General features: G+C 36.9%; 1 protein-coding gene across 1 annotated transcript in view; it reads right to left on the bottom strand.

The window, feature by feature from the left end:
• Positions 1–609: 609 nt before the first annotated feature.
• The window catches only part of CTSD (cathepsin D), a 31,140-nt gene continuing 15,948 nt past the window's right edge, over positions 610–15,801 (bottom strand). Inside the window, exons 3-9 of the mRNA XM_081314675.1 lie at positions 14,788–14,911; positions 11,258–11,376; positions 9,603–9,802; positions 8,921–9,043; positions 6,436–6,580; positions 3,189–3,287; positions 610–2,535 (exon numbers count right to left, since the gene is read on the bottom strand). Of these exons, the coding sequence (XP_081170801.1) occupies positions 2,365–2,535; positions 3,189–3,287; positions 6,436–6,580; positions 8,921–9,043; positions 9,603–9,802; positions 11,258–11,376; positions 14,788–14,911 (981 nt within the window). The 3' untranslated portion in view covers positions 610–2,364. The remainder of the gene's footprint in view (positions 2,536–3,188; positions 3,288–6,435; positions 6,581–8,920; positions 9,044–9,602; positions 9,803–11,257; positions 11,377–14,787; positions 14,912–15,801) is intronic.

Raw genomic sequence — 15,801 nt, 5'->3', positions numbered from 1 at the left:
TTTTTCTGATATGAACTGCCAGGAGTCTTGCAGATTGTCGTGACACATGAACAGGTCGGGATCACACAAGATATTAAATCACAAAACATTAATGAAAGTTTATAGTAATCAAACTTCCTATGTTGAGCAAATGCTTTAGTTGGTTAAGCGTGAGTTTTGCTTCTTTCATTTTTCCACATACAAATTACTATTTAAGCATATATCCTTTTATTAGTAAGACTTTCATTTAAAAATGCTTAAAATTAAGATTTAGGACAGAGCTGCACAATCTATTCATGGTTTGAAAAGGCAAGAATCTGTAATGAACAAAGCAATTGTGGCTTGAGTAAATTTATATTTTTTTACCTTTGTATCAAACAAACAAAAACCCAATTTTTTTTAATAAAAATTATTAAATCTGGATTCTAAATTCATTGCAACAAGCCAAGAATAAAACAAATCCTGGTTTCAAAAATAAATCATTTTTTTCTGGGAATGGGTTCATATAAAACAATAACAAAAATACAATATGATTTGGTATTATATACGAATTAGGTCAGTGTTCACAATGAATCATGTACTCCCTTTAAAGTTTTTCTAGACTACTTTTTAAAGAATGACATGATAATATGTGGTGATAAAAACTGTTTATTTTTAATTTATTTGACTACTAGTTGAGTAGAGAACAGCTATGAAACAGATTGTATCTTTTGAACAGGCAAGAACATAACAGCATTTTACAAAGTAGAGAAAACAAGCAAGAAAATGCTCCAAGCCACCAGGGGAATCACAAAAAACTACTAATCCAAGCAGTGCAATCTGCGTGTCAAATTTACTAAAAAAATTTCCAATAAGATGCGGTGGACTTTATTCTTCTCGAGAATGTGGGATCTGCTATACAACAGCTTTGTCCTACTTGAAATAATGGCTTAGACTTCCAATATCATAATCTGTATGGTCAAAATTTTGGTAATGGCACTGGAGACTTTCACTCATCCAACATTAACTGCTGCCATAAATTGCAATGTGTAACACTGCCAGACTATCAACTAATCCAGATCAGTTTTGAGTGTCTGATATATTTTATTATGGAGGTGCCATTCAATCCCACATTTGCACAAAATAAGACCCTTTTAAGACCCTTATACAAAATCAGGGTACTATTGGCTTTATCTGAAACAACTCTGTTTTAATCTAAATCTCTTAATCTCTCTTGTCCACGGCTTCTCCTAGCCTTTTGATTGGGTTCAAGTATTATGAAACATTTCAAATGAACTAAAGTCTCTTTGTTCACAGCCTAGTATTAACAATGGCACAGCTCTGTAATCTATCAAGTCTCATTTGCTCTACAATAATTGATCATATGACTTCTCATGTTCCAAACAAAACCCAGTTCAGAAACTGCTCCTTTTGTGAAAACACGTGATATAGAAATCTATGCAAAAAGAATTTGGATACTTCTTCAAAACTAACTTGAATCAAAATGTCTCATAAATTGAGCCAAAATGTCTCATAAACCTTTATGTGAAATACTCTTTGGGGAAAGCCACATAACTCTGTTCTCATATCTCAAAAAGAAACTAGGAATTACAAAAGGTTTGGAAAACTGAAGAGCAAAATACTCACAAACAAAACATGCTACCTGAGTAGGGGAAACTTAGACTAAATGGCAATTTATAACATTTATCTTTACTTTCACTTTACCTTTTACTTTCCCTATTTTAATGGTTGTTTCACCAAGTATTCATTACTAACCATAACCATGTTTTATAAAATGTGTTAGTTCAGAACTGCTCTGCCACATTCCATACTTCCTAGATGACAGAAATGCAACTGCTTTATATATATATATTTATATTCAATAATGCAAATAGAGAATCAAATGCAATTTAAGGGTGACTTCTCAACTATTAAGAATTTTTCAACGATCAACTGTAATATGCATACATATGTACATACATATATGATATGTATATATGCATATATACATATATGGTGGGAGAGTTGCTTGGAAATAGGATCCAAAAGCATACATAATTTTGGGGAGGGTGGGCAGAAAATAAAGTCGCTTATACAAAACAACTTTTGCTCGAAAACATATGAAAGGATCATGCTTCAAAGAATCAGAAATCTGAAGGGTACATACAATATTAGGACTCCCCAAAATTTGTAATTTTATTAGAGCCTTTATGTGGTATGTTATCAGAAGGATGGCAAATAAATTTTAGAAGATCAGTAGTAATTTTTCTAATTTAAAAACATTTCCTCTCATTTGTACTTTCTTGATTTTGTTCTGAATGCAATCAGTCACAATATAAAAGCAAAGCACAATGTGCTTGGGAGTGCATTTGTATTGAGACTGTGGAAGGCAATGATTTATTGCTTTTACACCTTGCCAGTACACTTTGCAAAACCAACAGAGTCATTATCTCGATCAAATACTGTGTAATAGGACCCAATGAAAACATCACCAAAAATCCAAAGAGGCCCACCAGGTGGTGGGACATCCAAGCCTGAAAATCCACTCAAACAAAGAGTTTCTCCTTGAACAGTAACCTACAGGAAGAGAGAAAAAAGTAAAACAAGATAATTTGTTTTATAACATTATCCTTTTCTGTAGGATTAATTCTAAGGCAAAATGTATAAAATTTGAACTTAAAGCTTTACAGTGTTCAATTAATGTGTTTGTGTGTGTGTGTGTGTGTGTGTGTGTGTGTGTGTGTGTGTGTGTGTGCATTCTTGGAAAAAACCAAGAAAGTCCCAGTTGTCTTTTGGAAAAAGCATCTTTGGCACATCAACTTTTCTTAATAATTGTGTCAAGAGTTTTTAAGGACAAGTCATATTTTTGTTTCTCAATTTCAAGAATTGAAATGCCATTTTTAATTTTTTTTAATTCATAACATTCTTTTACTGCTTAATACAGATTTCTCAACTGACACTAAAATAACATGCAGCTAAAATTCTTCTAAATCTCTACAGTCTTGTGTGTCTGTGTGTGTATTCAACATTATTCCTGACCTATTCCAGTGTATAAACATACTTGAGATTAGTCCATTGTTCTTTCTATAGCCCTCCACTATCTTCTTAAATGTGCAGAAGCAATTCGGTACATGTCCAAAAGAACTATCACTAGGTATATAATGCAGAAAATGTGCCTAAAATAAGCTGGTAAGCATTAAGAAAAAACATCAAAGTGTCATGGAACTTACTTTTAAGGCATACTGATCTGGAGTAAGAACATAAGACCGCCCTCCCAGCACTACAGACACAGTGGGAAGTGTAGATAGTTTATCACATTGGAGTATGTACTGCAAACAAAACAACAGAGAACAGTAAGAATCTGCTATGGACAAACACTGGACTATTAAGAATGGAGAAAAATCCTCTCCTTTCTGGAGAGGAAAGTGATAGAAGCTAGTAGTTAAGATAGCATTCTCCAAAGTGGTCATCCTTAGATGTACTTGAAACCCTTAATGGTAATGCTGTTGGGAGTGGTGGCAGTTATAGTTATAATTAAATTAATTTTGGAACCACCAGGTTGAGGAAGGTTGCCTAAGATATAAAATACTAGTTCAATGCACCTTGTTTTTACTTAAGATCAATTTGCAGAGACTAGAACACATTAGGCAGAATTAACAATAAATAAGAAACAATTAAAGAAGAGCAATAGAAAGACAATACCATACATCTGGACAAATATACCTTCTCAAACAAGCAAAAAAGCATTACCAACAGGTCTCCCCAAACACCTTACCCCAGGGCTTGGAGGAACAGCCATCTTTTAAAAGACTTCTGGAAGAGCATCAGGGTGGCACAGATCGTTGCAACAGTGAAGGCCTACTTCCCAGGTTCTGACATTGAGTGAACTCAATCCAACTCTGCCCAGGCTTAATAGATTGCAATCATGGGAGATAGGCAGTGCCTTAGATAATATGGCTCTAAGCATGAACGATTTTCTAGGTAATAACAGCACCTTGAACTTCATCTGGAAGCTACTGTAGCAACTACTGTATCTTGCAGAGCAGTGATGTTGCATAGGCATACTGAAACATCCCATCATTGACAATGCCGCTGCATTCTAGATTACTTGAAGCTTCCAAGTCTTCTCCAAGGGAAGCCCCATGTACAGCATGAATTTCCTCTTGTATTTCTTCAGTCTTTGCATCTCCATGAACTCTTACCATGCATAACTGGCATTCATAAGGTTAACAGCTACTTCCCAGAAATAAAATCAATCTGTATCAGAATTTTTCTGATTGAGGCATGGAATTTAGCATATAGCCAAAATAGTCTCCTCTAATTCCACCCCTTCTAAAGAGAGATGTTTTTTTTTTGTTTCTTAACATCCGCTGAAGAACTGGATATGAACAGGAAGAGGAGCTGAGGTAATATTGTTCCTGAGCCTTTAATAAAAGGTTGTAATGTTTCAAGAATCTGTGAAATCCAGAGGAAGCAAAGATAAATCTTTGCTTCAGGAAATCTATTTGTTTCAAAGGAGCAAGTGAGCCAGTTTAGTTAGAAATCTAAATTAAGGGTTTATGCTTTATTTTACTGGATGGTTAACTCTATTGTCTCTGACATGTACTGTCCCTGATATTTATGTTCTCTGTAGTCACTCAAGTAAATTATGTATTTTATGCAGCTTGGCACTTCTTTACTCAATACAGAGTATCTTCTGTATCAGGAGATCTATCATCTTGTATCTGCCAAGAATCTCTATTGTTATTTATCATTTTGCTATGGCACAACTTTTTCAGATGCGGTTTTTGGACAGCTCTATATTTTCATCTTCTTTGCCATTAAATGCTTTACCTGTGACTACTTAAATGAACACAAGGAATTTTCAGATTCCCCCCCTTTTTATTAATTTTATCTATTGCTTATAAGATTGATCTCCAAAGAAGGAAAAACCGATTTCCTTAATCAAATGAATCACACTAGAGGCTGAGAAGGTGGCATTACACAATATGTTCCTTTTTTATTATTTTTCCTCAGGTTTCTTGCATAAGCTATGGAGATCCTGCCTCCCTCACGTGCCAAAGTTAAAAGGGGCAGCATGCCTTTCTCTGTAAAATAAGTGATAACTGCAATATTACCAATATTAGCTACCATAGCAAGAAGAGAGTCCCAAGGGGGCGTCTGGGAAAGGAAGTTTGAGACATCCAACCTTTCACCCAAGGGGCTCATCACTGCTTCTACATGGTAGCAGCTATGGGATGAATTGAACAGTAAGGTTCCAACCCAGAACAGTCTTTCTAGCAGAGACTGCAGTAGAAACAAGGCTTAGAGTAGGGGTCCCCAACCTCCGGGCTGTGGACTGGCACTGGTCCGCAGCCCACCAGGAGCTGAGCTGCATAAGCGAGCGAAATGCCATCTGCGCGCACGTGGGATCCAAGAGTGCACGAAACCATGCCCACCTGGTCTGTGGAAAAACCACCCTCCATGGAATCAGTCCCTGGTACTCAAAAGGTTGTGGGTTGCTGGCTTAGAGCACTCCTAATGTACTACTAAGGTATGGGAAGATATCTTGCCTTCCCAGTTAGAAGACATCTTGGGGACAACATGTCAGACTCAAGAGTAGATAACTTAGCCATTGAGGGGACCAACTCATAAACCCAAATTAAAGACATTAGAAATCCAATTCTAGTTAAAAAAGAATGCAGTTCCAAAGGACCACTATCATTGTTCTTATTCCTTCCTGTAACATGAGTTGATTTATTTTGAATGCTTTTTTTCTACATTTTTAAAGCTCTGTCAACCATTTCATGGAAGGTAGATCAGGATCATTCTCAATACCCAGATGTCTTTAATTTGTGTGGACATATTATGATACTAGTAGTTTTATTTTGTTTTTTTTAATTCCTAAAATGATTTTGACTTTTTTGCTGCCTTTACGAGGGAGTGAAGGTTGATGATGTCACTAAATCCAAAGATCCGTATTCAGTATTTATGATTTCTACTTGAAGGTTAATTAACTTCTCAGCGAAGAAGCTTTGTTATCCAGAAAATAAGGAATTTAATTCCGGTTACAGAAAAGTATTTCTATGTCTTCAAATATTATGCATAATAGAAACACTGAGCAGGTATTATATCGTGACTTGAAGAACTGCACTAATTCTAGTTTCTTTCTAAAATATTAGAAGCATAGAGGAAAATTTATTGTGGCTAGGACTCTATATTATGGCATGGGAGGCAAATTACAAAACTGTCAAATAAATTATTCAAGATAACAGAACTTTGAACTAGAAAGCTATCTTTAATGGCAAGTCAACACCAGTATACGTATCTGAACCTGACCTAAATTTAAGCCAATGTGCAAATAATATTTGATTGAATGAAGATGAGTGCTTAGCATCAAGTTCAGATTGAAGAGAGATTAGTCAAATAAATAAACAAACACACAAGTAAGTCTAACATCTGCAGTACCACAATACCCTAATTCCTGTTTGAATTTACCTGTCCTTTAATGATTGGCTTAGCTCCAATGGCTTTCTGCAATTCTTTAATTTCCTTAGTTGGCCCTGTAATAAGTGATGTTCCTGTGTCTATAATAGCTTCACAGCCATCCTGGCACACAGTTAGGCCATTAGCAACATCAATCCTAGAAGGAAAGAATGGATCTGAGTTTTTTTTTTCCTTAAGAGCCCAGCAATATAAAATCAAATCCTTGCAGTTACATTGAATACAATTATTGGAAATTTACTAGAGAGTTACATGCAGGGGACAAGCTTTTATAAATGTTCCAACATAATATATGTAGCTCAGGGTTAAACTGTGGAGTCCTTGGTGCTGAGATTCATCATTTACTTGCAAATGTTCCATTATTCAACATTAGTGTGAGTAGGTGTGGAGTTTTCTCCTGGTTTATATAGCATAACTTGACCTGCCAGTGTTGGTAGGTATTTTCTCTTTGATAGTTTCTTGATAAAAGTTTTTGGTTTCTGCTTGACTGTCTGATGTTAATCCCTGCTTATTTAGATGTTGGATACTGGAGAGGACGTGTTCTGGTATTTTTGTTTTCTTCTTAGCTTTTTTATTATCTTTTGAATGATCTGTAAACATAGTTTAATTGTATGTATCTATTGATGGCTGATTTGTCTGAATGCCAGTCTTTGGCTTGGTCTAAGATGCTAACTATTTTCCAGTTGAAATTGTGTTTGAGTCTTTCTATGCATTGTGAAACAAAGGAGTTTTCATTGTGTCTTCTGACTGCTAGTTGGTGTTCACGGATGCACTCTGCTAATGTTCTGCCTGCTTCTTTTTTGTTGTTGTCCTTGGGCCACTAGGTCTTTTGGTTTGCTTAAAACGTTTAGGAGGGCTTTAATTGGTTTGGGTGCTACAGTGATATAGTATGGTTGCAATAATACGTTGCTGTTTGTTAGGTTTTTTCCATGTATGATATTATCCTTTTCACAGCTTATCCTACTCGTGCTGTAGTGAGCGATCAGGCACTTTTCGATAAATTGGTGTGGATAACCATTCTGTTGGAAGATATTATATAGCCAGTCATTTTTCCGCTGTTCCAAGTTGTTGTAGTGCAGGGGTGTCAAACTCAATTTCATTGAGGGCCGCATCAGCATTGCGGTTGCCCTCAGGGGGCCGGGTGGGTATGACCAGGGTGGGCGTGGCTAGAGTGCGTATGGCCTACTGGGTGGGCGTGGCCAGCTCTGAGGGTCTCTGGCAGAAGGAGGGTCTCTGGGCCAGGGCGAAGACAGTGGGGGCTGTTCCCTCACTGTTTCCAGGATGGCTTCGCGGGCCACATGAAACCACTTCGTGGGCCGGATCCGGCCCCCGGGCCTTGTGTTTGACATGTCTGTTGTAGTGTGTTTGTGTCCATCTGAATGGAACTTTTGGTTAGTGTGGGTTGTTTTTGGATAGTCTTGCATTTCTAGTTGGTTGTTTTTTTCTCCTGAAAAAAAAGAAAAGAACACACTCCCTTTCCTGGGTATCCTCCTGATGAGGACATCCAGGAGAGGGAGTGTGTTCTTTTCTTTTTCTCCTATGAATTTTATTCCTTTGAAGATATTGTTGATTGTCTCATGTCCCTATTTAATTATGATGGTGTTCTCCATATACCAGATCCGTGCTTTTGGTTTCTGTATGGGAGTGCTTTGGTTTCTAGACAATGCATTAAGATCTCTGCTATGAGTCTTAATCACCAGTGCTAGGCCTCATCTCAGGACTTTGTTGCAGATCCTGAGAGATGACCATTCTCTCCCAACCAAATCCAAAAACATTAGGGAATTCCTAAAAACCCGGCATTCAGACAAAGCAGCCATCAATCAATACACCAAGACAGGGGTCCCCAACCCCTGGTCTGTGGACCTGTACCGGGCTGTGGCATGTCAACAACCGGGCCGTACAAACAAGCAAAGCCCCCTCTGGTCTGCAGAAAAACCTCTCTCCATGTAACCGGTCCCTGGTGCCCAAAAGGTTGGGGACCTCTGCAGTAAGAGATCAAAATATTTCTCCTCAGTTATTTCTTCTTTCTAACAGAATAGGGGTGGTGATACGAAAAAAGATGACAAACAAATTTAACATACATTATTCCCTCTACATAACAAGCACAATATACAGCAATAAACTGCTCTGAAGTCTACGGTAGTTACACTATTATACCACAGTGAAGATAAATTTCAGGAGGATGAGATATTTAAAACCATTCTTTTTTTCCCCGCCCCAATTCTCCTTCTGCAGAAAATTATGTCTAAAAAGAACCACACTTTTTAGAAATTGTCATCTAAGTTACTAAATGTTATATGCCATAAAGCAACATTCTGCTATAGATTTTGGATTTATCTAAACATATATGCAAGTAAGCTACAGACATGTGTTTGACTGGGAGATGCCCAGAACTGGTTATAAGATAGGTGGTTCTATAAATGTTTTAAATAAATAAATAAAACTAGCTATAAGTATAACCAAAGCAAAGAACACTTACTTATCCACGTGGACTTGCCAATAAGCTTGACGAGTCACATTATTCCAATGGAAATCTCCAGTATAATACTGAGAATCTGTTCCTCCAAAAAGCAATTCCCCTCCAGTTTCGCCTTTTGGATCCCTTGAAGAAACAATACACAAGTGTAGGAAAAAAAATCAGTACAAACAAGGAGGTTGCCTCTGAGCCACTATACTGAATTTACAGGAACAATGAAGAATAAAGAACACAAACAGATCTGTAGGATCTGACATACTTTCATAGAATCCTAGCAAAGCAACATAACAGAATGTTCCTTCAAGGATCTCAACAACTTTGGAATCGTAACAACTCTCACTATTAAGTCCAAACTGAATTCAGCAGAACCTGCTTCAAATACAAGAGATATCTTTTTGAGCAATAAGTAATTTATTGTTTATATAGCTATGGGGTCTGCCTTGATAGTTCAAGAACCTTCATAAAGTTCCAAATCTGCATCTTTGTAGAAAGATGACTTTGTTTAAAACTGTAACTAAAATGGGCATGGTCTTCTAAGAATATCTTGATTCATATCTATTGACAATGAGGCTATTGCTTTGAAAATGGGTGGGTTTCCAGCTATTATGCTCTAAAAACTGGCTATATAGCAAGGGTGGGCATAAAATAGACAATAAAGACTTCAGTATACCAGTCTGAGGCTCACCTGTTTAGATAAAAGGAAAATATGTTCTTTTCCAATAATCCCTGTTCCATTACATTATCAAAAAAAGGTGCTACTTTATCCACAGAAATCTTGGGGTATGCCATGCCAAGAATGCCATCAAACTTTGCAGCAATAAAAGTGATGCCAGGCTGCTTGGTAGCTTCACCAAACAACTGGTTCTTGACACTTATGTCACCAATCTAATAGGAAAACCAGGAAGGAAGAAGACAAAATACACGTTTAAATCACATCTGGAAATGGCAATATTAATTTGATACACCTCAATGAACATTGCATGATATAGAGCAAGCAAGACACAAATACTCAGGAATCCCTAAATGATTTGCTTAGTACTTTGCACTCAGTGTAGGTAGGATGAGATTATCATCCTAACGTAGCCACTTCCCTCAGATGAACTGGATGGCTATGCTGCTAAATCTATTGTTGGGAATTGTAGTTTAGCCAAATCTAGAAACTGCATATTATACATCATAAAAAGTTTGAAATAAGCAAATAGGTTTTCACAAGGAATCAAAGAATTAAATATTTTGCTAAAAAGATCATTATGGATTAAAAGAAAGCTTCACATTTTGTCAAAATTAAAATCCAGAAAAAAACCCATGAAGAATATTACCTGGATTAGGAAACAGCACAAGCAAGGACATGTAGAGGGCAGAAGAAGCTAACTGTTTAATACATTAAATCAAGTTAGTAAGAGAAGAACGTATCTAAAGACATCTCCATGAAGCACAGACATAACATTGAAGCATTAACTAAAACAGCTGGATCAAGAAGAAACCTTGAGATTATCTATTTGATTTCATAAAAGGGGCTCCTTAGAACATTGGGGAGTATCTGCAGAGATCTTTCTGACTTTCTTAGAGCTGAAGCCCCTATGAAATGTGGGAAACATCAAGCTCTGTGCTTCGAAAGGAGATTTCTGGTCACCAAAGTATCTTGTTCTTCTTTTTTTAAAGACTTGAGTTTTGAATTTTTGAATTCTAAGAATTGGGACTTTTAATCTTTTGAGTAAAAACTCCTGCTATCTTTTCCAAAGGAAGAAAAACAAGATGACCCCATATTAGATGATTAAAAATGATGAAAAAGCAGAATGTATACCTAATAAAATTATGAGTAAGGCAACAGCCTGGATTCATATTACTAAGGCTGTGAGATAAATGATCCATGCTTTGCAGGGGAGAGCTACACATTTACTTGAAAAGCATTCTTTTAATCCAACATTTCCACATCATGAATCTTCATCCCTTTATTTGCTTTTTCTGTTATAGATGACTAAAAGTGCAGTGGCAGTATTTAGAGAAAAATAAAGCAAGCTTGTAAGGAAGTTTAAGTTCATTTCTTACGAAATGAGAAAATAGAAAAAAAAAACCTGTTCCAAAAGGTCTGAATAGCCTCTTACGATTTGTTTGTGACAGTTTCTTTTTTCTGAATAAATAAGACATTAAGTAAATATTTGCCTTTTAAAATAAGGAGATACAATCATGTAACATTTATACAATCTTTCAAATATTTCTATATTTTTTCAAAAGCACAATAAAGTAAAGCCAATGCAGTGGGAGGCCAAGGGTAACACTTTGGCTAAAGAGTTGGAGCCTTTTATGACTTAAATAATGAAGTGTTGCCATTGTACTAACCGTCACAGTATCCTGGCTGATATATCCCGAAAGGCTTCCAGTACCATAATGGATGGCAAAATCTGTACCATTTTTCACGTATGTGCTAGATTTTGAAGAATCGTACTTATGATGTAACACTGCAGAAAGAACATAAGGACTGTAAGACAACCACATGCACAGAAGTAATGCACACAATTGACTCTGTGCTCTAAATAAAAATCACAGAGACTCAAATAGAGTCTGTGGAAGACGAGACAGGAGCCAAATTAATACTACAGACAGTCCTCATTTAATAACCATTAGTTCAGCAACCATTCAAAATTACAACAGCGCTGAACGAGTGAGTGGCACTATTGGCCAGTGCTCGTAGCGGCTATCGCATGCATCCCCTGCAGTCACCTAATTGAAATTCAGTTGCTTGGCATCCAACATACAATTATGACCAGGGCTTTTTTTTTGTCATAGAACGCACCGGAACAGAGTTCCGGCACCTTTTTTTTTTGGACAGATTTTCCAAAGTTGTGTTCTTTTCCTATTGTTGCCCTTCCTACCCTCGTTTGCTTTTGAAAATGTCCTGCTGGCAGTACAGTGGGAGTGGCGTCCCCTCTGGCGCTGTCTGCCTCCACTAGGAGGAGCCATGAGGTGCCAAAGCACCACAGCCAGAGCGTGGCTTGATTGGCTGGATCAGACCATGTGGTGTGGAAGCCGATGGTGGTGATGGGAGACACATGAACATGGAGGCCATCTTTCACGAGAGGTGAAAGGTGGGGTGTGAGATTAAAAAGAGGCAAAGTGTGAGGAAAGAAAGACGACTGGTGTAGAAGCTTGCCCGATAGCAAAACTTTGCTGTTTCGGTTCCTTGGGTAGTTCAAAGGCTGGGATGTCTACGAAAATCTCTTTTTAGTCTTTTATACTTTATATTCAAACTGCAGATGGGAAGAATAAGAATAAAGCCAATTATCTTGTGATTTGCAGATATTATTATTATTAATAATATATATTAATTATGTATTGGTCAGATGTAAAGGTAGAACTACAGTATGAGGTTTAATTAGATCTATTTATTAAATTGGGTTTAACTTAAAGGTAAATTAAAAGTAATCTGTTCACTGACAAAGTTTCAACTTTAATTTGTTTCAAGTCAATATCCATATTAAACTCCAAATGTAAATTTTTCCACCTTGACAACTTCTTAAAAATAATTCAATCTTTTACAAGCAACCAAATTTTGTTTTATTGGTCCAATTTTATTCCACGTGGAAAGCTGACATTTCCTCTCATTAAACTAAATGGGTATGCCAGTGGTAAATGTCCCAAAAGATTAATAAAATGCCTTCTTGTAATTTAAAGCCACACAGTGCATGGTAACATTAATAATATTAACTTACCTTGAACAAAATCTTAGTCTTTTAGATACACTAAAAATTGAAGAGGTTTTTTTTCAACTACAAAGGTAAACCTTGTAGGGTAGGCAAGGCAGGTTGTATGACGTGTGTGAGTTCCGTCACTTTGTTTTTTAACACAAAAAGCACTGATTATAACATTGTAGCATACTGCAGTCATGTCAACCTTCACTGTCAGTTTTTAACAAGCAAAGTGTTAGAGCGTGCCCAGTCTTATTGCACAAGATAACCCAGCAGTAAACACAGTAAACAATGGTCTATATTAAATGGTGGTTTATCCTACACTATCTACAATATCATACACCAGGAACAATATACATACACGTGCTAATACAGCAGGATCCAACAAATCACAGTTACAGCAGGAGCCTTCCCTTTATACAAAGACTCTTAAACAAACACCGACCCTGCTGAGTCATTCCCATAATTACATCTTAAATCTTACATTACATAAGCTGGTCAACTGTTTAATCAATACCTTGACGCAGAGTAAATGGGGAAGCCGGCAGGCGGTCATAAATAGCAGTCATATTAGCAGTGTTGCTGGATTCACCTAATGAGCGCAACCAGAAGTGCCAGAAGCACTATAGCTACGTAGTGTAGTCATGTGACTTTATGCCCAGTGCCACATTGCTTAGCAATAGAATTTCCAGTCCCAATTACTGTCACTAAGGACAACCTGTACTTAGTTCTTATAGCACTTTTTAATTTGCTTTCTACATTGCAACAAACAGATGGGATAAATAAACAAAGGAAAAGAGGTGACTTTGGGCTCACATCATTCAAGACCTGATAAGGAGATGTACTTTGTGAATTCTATCTATAATTCTGAATTCTAATTCAATCTTGTGATTGAAAAAAAGTAGAGATAAAACATGAATACTTTTTCCCTAACTTCATCATAACCCCCTCCCCCACTAGACAGACATCTCTATGGCTTATTTTATCTACGTTTCAAAACTTAATCTGAAGGATTGAAGTTTGGTTTAAAACACTGGAGAAAGGCATACAAAATGCTTATTTCAGCTACATGAAACTAAGGAATGGTTAAAATTGTATACTTTTAAAATATCCCATCCCACTTATTAACCTGCATCGTTATACCTGTTCTGCAACATCTTAAGTAGAAGAAAGTAACAAGAACAAGTATTATTTGCCTTTAAAAATATGGACTAAAGCCATATTCTTTATTGAATTCATGCATTGCTTTATTCATGCCTACATAAAAGAAAATTAATTAAATAGAACTAAAAAACCTCAAAGGAGAAAAGGAGCTTTTAGAGTCTTTTATACTCCTTGTGAGATTCAACATTTACAAGTTTATACCTGAAGTAGCTCTGCCCTTTTCGAGTGCCATCTGCTAATAAATGTCTTCTGCTGACAAGTGTCCTCTTGAATCAAGGAGATTTTTTGAGTAGGGCAAATAACTACAGCTTTTTATTTGCAATCATTAACAAAGGCTACTTTTTAGGTCATGCCCTAAAGCTAAATGATTTTGGTCACACACACACGTGTGTGTGTGTGTGTGTGTGTATATATATATACATACACACACACATACATATATACATACACACATATACACACACACACACACACACACACACACACACACACACACATGTGTGTGTGTGTGAAGTATTTGTTAAGTATTTATATATATATATGTGTGTGTGTGTGTGTGTGTGTATGAATATATTTATCTAAATGTCATTCCTTATAATATCCTCCTCCAAATCTTTTCCATGGGATTGACCAACAACCTAGAATAGAACTGGAGGCAGAGTTCAGCTGAAAGGAATAGAAGAACTCTGGATGGATATATAGAAATCTACTGTGTAAGTTGAATATAGCCCAAGAAAGCAGTTTCTGTATAAGAAATTAATTTCTTCTGAAGACTCCCTACTTTTCATAAAATAGAGGGGTTCTTAGCTATTATGTACCAGCAAAAGTTCAGCAGTTTGGCTGAGAAGCAGTATATAGACAACCATGGTTTTCATATACTTGTTAAGCAACAGAGGACTAATTATCTTAGAATGTCATCCTATATTGTTAGAACATATAGGTAAATTTATAATTGTATGGGATGGTCTTGTGCAAACCAGCCAACTATGAGGTTTTACAGAAGCAAGAATGGATACTTACAGCAGGCAATATCCAGCAAGCTACAGTGAACAGATGGCACCCAGAGGTTTGATGAACCAGTATCAAAGACTACCGTAAACTTCTGTGGTGGAGTCCCAATACCTATTTCCCCATAATACTGTGCCTGAAAAAGAAAATAAAATGCAAGGACAATAAATAACTAAGAATTCAGAGAGACTCCAACAATAATCAGGCTCGGAAATGAGGAGTAAAGTAAAAAATATTTATCACTTTTATTAAGATTTTAAGGAAAAAGGGCAGTAATAGGGAAAGAATACTCATCATTAGGATGCCATAATAGGAAGGTCTTTAGACAATGTGAAACAACAGTTTCTGACATCCAAAGTAAAAAAAACTTCACAGTTAAGTGCTTTCTAATATTTTGTGAACAAAAAGCATTATGTATGCACCTTAGGGACGCGGTGGCTCAGTGGGTTAGGACGCTGAGCTTGTCGATCAGAAGGTCGGCAGTTTGGCAGTTCAAATCCCGAGTGCCGCGTAACAGAGTGAGCACCTGTTACTCGTCCCAGCTTCTGCCAACCTAGCAGTTCGAAAGCACGTAAAAATGCAAGTAGAAAAATAGGGACCACTACGGTGGGAAGGTAACAGTGTTCCGTGCGCCTTTGGCGTCTAGTCATGCCGGCCACATGACCACGGAGACGTCCTCGGACAAGCGCTGGCTCTTCGGCTTTGAAACGGAGATGAGCACCGGCCCCTAGAGTCGGAAACGACTAGCACGCATGTGCGGGGGAACCTTTACCTTTACCTTATGCACCTTGAGTTGTACAAAATAAAGATGGGATATGATAATAACAGCAGCAGCAACAATATATTCCCTCCATCCTGGAATAAATTGTTAATATTCATTTATATGGAAGAAAAGACAAGTACATCTTCTTACTGCCAACAATTCCAGTCACTATGAAATAACCATTTATCAAAACTTCAGCTTGTTCTGCTTCTTGGTTACCAAGAGCATGCAAGATAACAGTAATATATAGTGTGATACCAAGA

Source organism: Vipera berus, assembly GCF_964194415.1.
Source record: "Vipera berus genome assembly, chromosome: 1".
Taxonomy (NCBI): Eukaryota; Metazoa; Chordata; class Lepidosauria; order Squamata; family Viperidae; genus Vipera; species Vipera berus.
This window is presented reverse-complemented; position numbering and strand designations above follow the sequence as displayed.